At 43.5% G+C, this 8,735-nt stretch overlaps 2 protein-coding genes across 2 annotated transcripts; both read left to right on the forward strand.

Moving 5' to 3' along the window:
- The first annotated feature begins 1,207 nt into the window (after nucleotides 1-1,207).
- LOC123348866 (olfactory receptor 12D1-like) lies at nucleotides 1,208-2,140 on the forward strand. The gene has a single exon (XM_044986549.1). The coding sequence runs from the start codon at nucleotides 1,208-1,210 to the stop codon at nucleotides 2,138-2,140; it is 933 nt and encodes a 310-aa protein (XP_044842484.1).
- A 5,342-nt stretch (nucleotides 2,141-7,482) lies between these two features.
- On the forward strand, nucleotides 7,483-8,430 carry LOC123347855 (olfactory receptor 12D1-like). The gene has a single exon (XM_044985045.1). It carries the CDS (start codon nucleotides 7,483-7,485, stop codon nucleotides 8,428-8,430), a length of 948 nt encoding a protein of 315 aa, XP_044840980.1.
- Nucleotides 8,431-8,735: the final 305 nt, after the last annotated feature.

Genomic DNA, 8,735 nt, shown 5'->3' on the forward strand with positions numbered 1-8,735 from the left:
TGGCAATAAAGCTGGCTGGGTGCCTTTGCTACAAACCAGCTCCTCTGGTATCACTGGGCAGTTAAATCGGAGCCTGCCATATGGGCTATCTGGCCAGAGCCAGTGCAGGATGCAGAGAGAACAGAGATAATGCACACATATAGCCAACAACTGACAGCAACAACCTTTGAGTACATGAGGCTTGACACATAAGGCTTGTGTCCACAGTTCCATTGTTATTTCCAAGGAGCTGGTCTGCGGGCGTTTCCCATACTCATAACATGTTTCAATAACAAACCTGTAGCTAAATCTCATAACTTCATATACAATGATAATATATATATTTCAAAAAGACAGTAACGTTCAGTAGATTGTGACTTTTCCAATGTTACCTCACAAGCCATACTTTATACACAAGACATTATAATTTGTTAAAAGTGGTTACTAATGTAGTGTAGACTAATGCAATACAGTCTGTTGGACAGACAACCTGATTGACTTCAGGGAGTTGGTTCCAGTGCCAAGATTTTCAATGACAGGAGCCAGTGACAAGCAGTAACATACAAGCACTAAAATAAAGACAGTCGTCTAGTCTGAGGTTTCAAAAGAACCTATGGGAGTTAGCTGCCAACCTCATATGTAAGGTCATTAGGCTGTGGTCTCCTGACTCCTAACCCTAAATCCATATTTAGGCACCTGCCTGATTTTCAAAGATGCCAAGCACTCAGTAGTGTTGTGCTGGAGATAGACCCTGTTTCCTCCTGCATCGTGGTGGAATGGAAAAAGCATCCTCATGTCAAAAATCCAGTGGAAGCTCCTGCCTTCTCCCCTGTGAGGCCAGGATTTTCAAATCAGCCTATCAGAGTTTCAGTGGCCTTTGGGTGTCTAACCCCCTTAGGCTGCTTTAAAATCCCAACCTCCATCCACAGGAGGAAGCCTCTTCTTGTGGATCATCATATCAGGAGAGCTAGTTGTCTCTCTGCATTTATATACACCCCACTCTCTCACAGCATCATGAAGAAATGCAGAGCTCTATAATTATTCTCCTTCTTTGTACTACTCTGACTGAGTACAGAAGGCCCTTACAAATGCAGCCAGAAAACACCACCTCTAAGGGTTTGATTCCATCCAGTCCCGTTGCATTCAGAATGGGACCATTGACATGGCAGTGGATGGCACCTTCAGCCTGTTTGCTTTTCTCCTGCTTTGCCTTCTTCCTTCCACAGCAATGGAGAACCAGACAGCAGTGAGCGAGTTCGTCCTCCTGGGCCTGACCCATCTCCTGGTACTACAGCACCCTCTCTTTGTTCTCTTCCTCCTGCTCTACGTGACCAGCCTGCTGGGTAATGGGGCTATCATAGCTGTGGTGCTGGCTGAGCCCCGGCTCCACACCCCCATGTATTTCTTCCTGGGCAACCTCTCCTGCCTGGACATCTTCTATAGCACAGTCACCGTGCCCAAGATGCTGGCCGGCTTCCTCTCAGGGCAGCAGACCATCTCATTTGCAGGCTGCCTGGCCCAGCTCCACTTCTTCCACTTTCTGGGCAGCAGTGAGGCCGTGCTGCTGGCTGTCATGGCCTACGACCGCTATGTGGCCATCTGCAACCCACTGCGCTACAGGCTGGTCATGAGCCCACAGACCTGCCAGTTCCTGGCAGCGGCCACCTGGGGCACTGGCTTCCTACATGCACTGATGCACACAGTCATGACATCTCAGGTGCATTTCTGTGGCCCCAACATTGTCTACCACTTCTTCTGTGACATCAAGCCCCTGCTGAGCCTGGCCTGCAGCAGCATCTTCCTCAACTTGGCCCTGCTCAACTTTGTCACCGGGAGCATTGCGCTGAGTCCGTTCATCCTCACACTTCTCTCCTACCTCTACATTATCTCCTTCCTTCTTCTGAAAGTCCGCTCGCAGGAAAGCAGGAGAAAGGCCTTGTCCACCTGTGCCTCCCACCTCACTGTGGTGTCTCTCTTCTATATGCCAGTCCTTGGTAATTACCTGATTTCCTCTACGGGTTCCACCTCTGAAAGAGACATGATACCCACCCTCATGTACTGCATCATCACCCCAGTTCTGAACCCCCTGATCTACACCCTGAGAAATGAGGAGGTGAAAACAGCACTAAAGAAATTCCTGAACAGAAAACTTTACCCTTAAATAATATGAATTACATGAAGGCAAACAATGTTCAATTACAATTAAAGCATTTTAGTCTTTGTTGAGCCCACTGATTTTTAAAAACCCTTTGCATTTTTTTTCCTGGTGTCACTACAGGGCAAAGTTCAGGTTGTTTGGCTAGCATAACATCATTTCTCATAAGATGTTTGGATTTTCTTTAAATTTAATGGTGAATGTCCTGTGTGTATTTTGGGAAAATTACAACATCCTTGTAATATATTTATCCATAAATTACTGACATGTACTCATGCACTCCGTCTTAATGGCTGCTGATGGAGACATTTTCAGTTAGAAACATAATGGGTGGAAGGAAGGGGGACTGACCATTATTTACATAAAATAAATAAAAATATTCAAATATTACCTATGCATAATATTTCAGTGCGTTTTTACTCTATGGGTAGTTACAGAACTCTGTGACAGGCAGAGTTAAGGTTAGTTGGGTGCCCTATTTATGTAATTCTAAAAATTAGCATATCTGGATTTCTTGAACATTAATAAGTAAATTCTTGGGTTTCAATGCTTATTTTCTGGATAACTAAAATAGTCATCAAACCTAAGTGATGAGTAACAGCGAAAACAGATTTGTCATGAACAAATCCTCTCAAACAGATCTAATTTCCTTCTTTGACAGAGTTTCTGGCTTAATGGATATGGGGGAAGCAGTAAATGTGACATGTCTTGATTTTATTAAGTCTCTTGAAAGAGTCTTTCATGACAGTCTCATAATCAAACTAGAGAAATAGAGTCTCGATGAAATTACTGTACGGAAATAGTCTAGATGGAATTACTGTGTGCATAAGTGGTTGAAAACGTTTTTCAAAGAATAGTTATCAATGATTAACCATCAGACTGGGAGGACATATTCACTGGAGTCTGTCCTGGGGTCTGGTGCTGTTCAGTATTTCCATTAACGACTTGGATGAAGATATGGTTATAAAATTTACAGATGATACTAAACTGGAAGGGGCTGTAAACACTTTGCAGGAGAGGATTAGATTTCAAAATTATGTTGATAAATGGGATAATGAGTCTGAAATCAGGAAGATTAAATTCAATAAAGAAAAGTGCAAGGTGCCACATTTAGGAAGGAAAAATTACAAGCACAAATACAGAATGGGGAATAGAGGGCTAGGCAGCAGTATTGCAGAAAACAATCTCGGAGTTCTAATGCATCACAAATGGAATACGAGTCAACAGTGTGGTGCTGAGGCAAAAAAAGGCACATGTCATGGTACAGAATCGTGTAAGATACAGGAGGGACTTGTTCCACTCTACACAGCACTGGTGAGACCTCAGCTGGAGTTTTGCACACATTCCTGCACTTTAAGAAAGATGTGATCAAATTTGAGAAAATCTAGAAGACAGCAACAAAAATTACAAGAAGTTTGGAAAACATGACCAACGAGGAAAGGTTGAAAGAGCTGGGAATGTTTAGTCTTGAGAAGAGATGGCTGAATGGGGGCTGTGTTCAATTGTTTGCCATGTCCACTGAAGGTTGGATGAGAAGAAATTAGCTTAGTTTGGAGGAAAGGAGATTTAGGTAATATATTAGGGGGGAAAACTAAGGCTAGTTAAGCTCTGGAACATGCACCAAGGGAGGCTTGGAATCCCCAGCTTTGGATGTTTCTAAAAACAGGTTAGACAAACACCTTATCAGGGATAATCCAGGTAGACTTAATCCTGCCTCAGAATGGTGGGGGAAGGGGAAGGAAAAGGACTTCATGACCTCTTGAGGTCCCTTCCATTCCCACATTTCTATGTTTTCTATTAAAGGATTAGCGTTTCTCAAAAAATGATGATTTTTTCAGCTGGATACACCTTTATCAGGAATCAAATCTAGGAGGTCCAGATAGTAAAGCATAAGATTCTACTGCCTCAGCTAAAAGACACAATTCTGTTGAGCAAGGCCATCACAACACATCAGCCTCTTCACAAAAACTAGCCTCCAATAGAACACCCCATCAAGTAAGGACAGAGCACCCCATCAAGTGAGCTGAGGAGGCTTTAGGTGCCTAACTCACTTAGGTGATTGTGTAAATTCCACCAAGTGCCTATCTGCATCTTTAGGTGACTAAATACAAATGGAAATATGCTCTAGCCCCTGAGCTATGGAGCCAGATTATGTATTCCTCAGTTCTATTCAGATGCTTATACCTCAATTGTGGTATTCGTTGATCTTAGTATATTTGTCTGGGATTTGCAAAGAGGCCTGTGCACCCAACTCACACTGAAAGTCATTCATTTTAATGAGACTTGGCCATTAGTATCCCTCCAACAACTTTGATGTTCTCAGCTCACATGTTTTGCTTCTACAGCCTCTACATACAATACTAGTGTTTGGTGTTTCTCATCTTCTCACAAGGAACTATTTCACTACACAAATACTGCTCACTGAAATTGAGTGGTTCTGCTTGTGAAAACATCTGCAAATAGGTTGCTCTTCTTTACGCTTTTCAACAAACTCTAGTCCCCACAATATTTTCAATTTCCATCTTTCCAACATTGGTCTTGTTTGTTTTCTAATTGCAAATTCTCAGATGATACAAGAATTATGTCCCAGATGGAAGGCAATTTCCCTGCTGAGAGTTTGGTTGTTTCAGAGAGTGTGACTGTGATAAAAGATGGCTCATTTACACACTATTCAAGGTTTGCTGAGCATCCAGTGTTCAATCCTCTCTGAAATTTCCCCACAGTGGACTTTATCCCATGCCATTGTTATATTTCAAATTCAAGAGGAAATCAGTTTATCCAGGTATGATATGGAACTGAATAGCTTATAATGATTCACACTTCTTTATCTAGAGATGTAAAACCTCAGAGTGTACCCAAATTATGAACGTTTCTTTCTTTCTTTCTTTCTTTCTTTCTTTCTTTCTTTCTTTCTTTCTTTCTTTCTTTCTTTCTTTCTTTCAGTTCATATTTTTCATTTTATCACTCCTCTCTCAATCTCTCCATTTAGTCTTTTTCATTCTGTTTTCAATTGATTGGTTTACATAGGATATGAGCTGACTACTGACTCTTGGAAGTAGCAGAAGCGACACATGAGGTACTGGAATACTTGGGAGCTGCTGGAGCAGTGGGGGTGGAGGGGTGGAAATAAAGAGAGACTGGTCACCATGTTAATGTCGGGAAGGAATTTTGCTCCATGTCAGTTGGGCAGAGACCCTGGGCATTATTCACCTTCCTCTGGAGCATGGGGCACAGGTCGCTTGGAGTTTTAAACTCATAGGGTCCTAGAGCACAAGCTCCAGCCCAACCCTGGACAGCTACATTGCAATAAAATTGTGTCTTAACACAAGCCCCGCAATCCCAAGTCAGCTAGCACGGGTTTTTAATTGTAGTGTAGATAGATCCAAAACCTATGAGTCTATGCTGGGCTCTGCCTGTCCATGTCCCAGAACCAGCATCTGGACTCTGCTACCTATGATCCTGGCCTCTTGGATAAATCCCTTCTCCTGCCACCAGCTAATATAATTAGTCCTGTTTTTAAAGTCGTAGGAGCTTTTGCAGCACTGCTCAGAGTTAAACCCATTCTGATGACATATGATGGGAGTTGATTATAGCTAAATATAGCAGAATCAATGCCAAAACAAAAAACCCAACACTTATCTGAATGGACCTTAGTTAAGTTGCAAAGTGAAACACTAACTCAGCAGTGAGAAAACACCAGTGGCCTGTGGAACGTGAATTCTGGCCCTTTTGGTGTGTATGCATTATGACAGAGACTTTAATTGGATGATCACATAGCCTATGTCTACTTGGAGCAAGGGGTCTGATTCCCAGCTAGTGCAGACATACTCATACTTGCCCTGCTTGAAGTAGCATGCTAAAATAGTAGTGCAGCTGTGGAAGCATGGCCGTGGCAAGAAGCAGCATGAGCCAGTTGCCATGAGTAGAAACCTACCCAGACCCCATGGGTGATACTTGGGGTTGCTAGCTTACCATACAATCATAGGACTGGAAAGGACCTCGAGAGGTCATCTAATCCAGTCCCCTGCACTCATGGCAGGACTAAGCATTATCTAGACCATCCATGATAGGTGTTTGTCTAACCTGCTCTTAAAAAATATCCAATGATGGAGATTCCACAACCTCCTCAGGAAACTTATTCCAGTGCTTAACCACCCTGACAGTTAAAAAGTTTTTTCCTAATGTCCAACCTAAACCTCCCTTGCTGTTATTTAAGCCGATTGTTTCTTGTCCTATCCTCAGAGGTTAAGAAGAACAATTCTTCTTCCTCCTCCTTGTAACAACCTTTTATGTACTTGAAAACTGTTATCATGTCCCCTCTCCATCTTCTCTTTTCCAGATTAAATAAACCCATTTTTTCCCAATCTTCCCTCACAGGTCATGTTTTCTAGACCTTTAATCATTTTTATTGTTCTTCTCTGAATTTTCTCCAATTTGTGGACATAGTTCCTGAAATTTGGCACCCAGAACTGGATACAATACTCCAGTTGAGGCCGTATCAGCATGGAGTAGAGGGGAAAAATTATTTCTCGTGTCTTGCTCACAAAACTACTGCTCAAACATCCCTGAATAATGTTCCCTTTTTTTACAACAGTTTCACACCATTGACTCATATTTAGCTTGCGGTCCATTATGACCCACTATGCCACTGTCTGGGCTTCCACAGCTATGCTACTAGTTTTAGCACAGTAGCTGAAGCAGAGCTAGCATGGGTCCATCAACACAAGGTGGGAATAGCGCCCCCAACTCCACATGCAGATGTGGCCATATTGCTTTCTTCCAAGATATCCTGGCTTTGCTCAGTGCACAGGACAGATACACAAGGGACAAAATTATGGTAGCCTGAGGCTAACTCTCAGCAGCACCGGGAACATAAGAACATTTGAATGGCCATACTAAGTCAGACCAGTATCCACTCTTCCAACAGTGGCCAATGCCAGGTGCTTCAGAGGGAATGAACAGAACAGGTAATCATCAAGTGATCCATCCATTCCCAAGACTCTGGTAAATGGAGGCTAGTGACACAATCCCTGCCCACCCTGACTCATAGCCATTGATAGAGCTATGCTCCATGAACTTATCTAGTTCATTTGGAACCCTTTTTTAGTCTTGGCCTTCACAATATCCTCTGGCAAAGTCTTCCACAGATAAACTGTGTTGTGTGAAGAAATACTTACTTTTGTTTGTTTTAAACCTGCTGCCTATTAATTTCATTTTTTGACCCATTTCACTGGGAAGGTTTAATTAATGACTTGCAGGCAATCTGAGACACTTGGGCGGAAGGTGTTCATAGAAATACAAAGTGCAAGGATTGTTGCATCTAGAGCATCTCCCTCCTCTCCTCAGCGATGGACAACAAGACAGAGGTGAGCGATTTTGTCCTCTTAGGCCTGACCAATCTCCAGGGGCTGAAGAACTTCCTCTTCCCTTTCTTCCTTCTGCTCTACATGGCCAATGTGTTGGGTAATGGGGCCATCATAGTCATCGTAGTTGCTGAGCCCCGGCTCCATACCCCCATGTACTTCTTCCTGGGCAACCTCTCCAGCCTGGACATCTGCTTTTCCACGGTTGCTGTGCCCAAGATGCTGTCCGGTTTCCTATCTGAGAACCAGACCATTTCCTTTGCCGGCTGTCTGGCCCAGCTCTACTTTTTCCACCTCGTCGGCAGCACTGAGGCCATGCTGCTGGCCGTCATGGCCTATGACCGCTACGTGGCCATCTGCAAGCCGCTGCACTACAGGCTGGTCATGAGCTCACGGTCCTGCCTGCTCCTGGCAGCGGCCACCTGGTCCTCCGGCTTCCTGCATGCGCTGATGTCCACAGTGATGACCTCCCGGCTGCATTTCTGTGGCCCCAACCTCATCCCCCACTTCTTCTGTGACATCAAGCCCCTGCTGAGCCTGGCCTGCAGCAGCACCCACCTCAACCTGACCCTGCTCAACATCGATGCCGGGGTCCTTGGTCTGAGTTCCTTCATCCTCACACTCTCCTCCTACATCTACATCATCTCCTTCCTCCTCCTGAATGTCCACTCGCAGGAAAATAGGAGAAAGGCCTTCTCCACCTGTGCATCCCACCTCACTGTGGTGTTTCTTTTCTATATGCCATCCATTAGCAATTACATGATTTCCTTTCCTGGTTTCCCCTTTGAAAGAGACATGATGCCCACCCTCATGTACTGCATCGTCACCCCTGTTCTGAACCCCCTGATCTACACCCTGAAAAATAAGGAGGTGAAATCCACCCTGAAGAAATTCCTGAAAAAACTTTTCCCTGAAAGGATAGGAAGTAAATGAAGGGAAAGCCCATTCATTTACAATTAAAACACTTTAGTCTTTGTTGACCCACATATTTTTAAAGCCACACTTCATTTTTTTTCATTTTTTTCTCCTTTCTGGTGTCTCTACTGGGCAGAATTTTGGTACTCTAATGTCATTTCTTATAACACATTTGGATTCTCTTTAATGGTGAATATCCATTGTGTATTTTGGGAAAATTAAAGCATTCTTGTATTGTATTCTACTCCACATTCCTGACATATATCCTGGACATTAAGTCCATAGTAGTTTCTGTGATGGAGAAACTTTCAGTTAGAAGCACA

Source organism: Mauremys mutica, chromosome 13 (assembly GCF_020497125.1).
Source record: "Mauremys mutica isolate MM-2020 ecotype Southern chromosome 13, ASM2049712v1, whole genome shotgun sequence".
In the NCBI taxonomy this organism is placed as follows: domain Eukaryota; kingdom Metazoa; phylum Chordata; order Testudines; family Geoemydidae; genus Mauremys; species Mauremys mutica.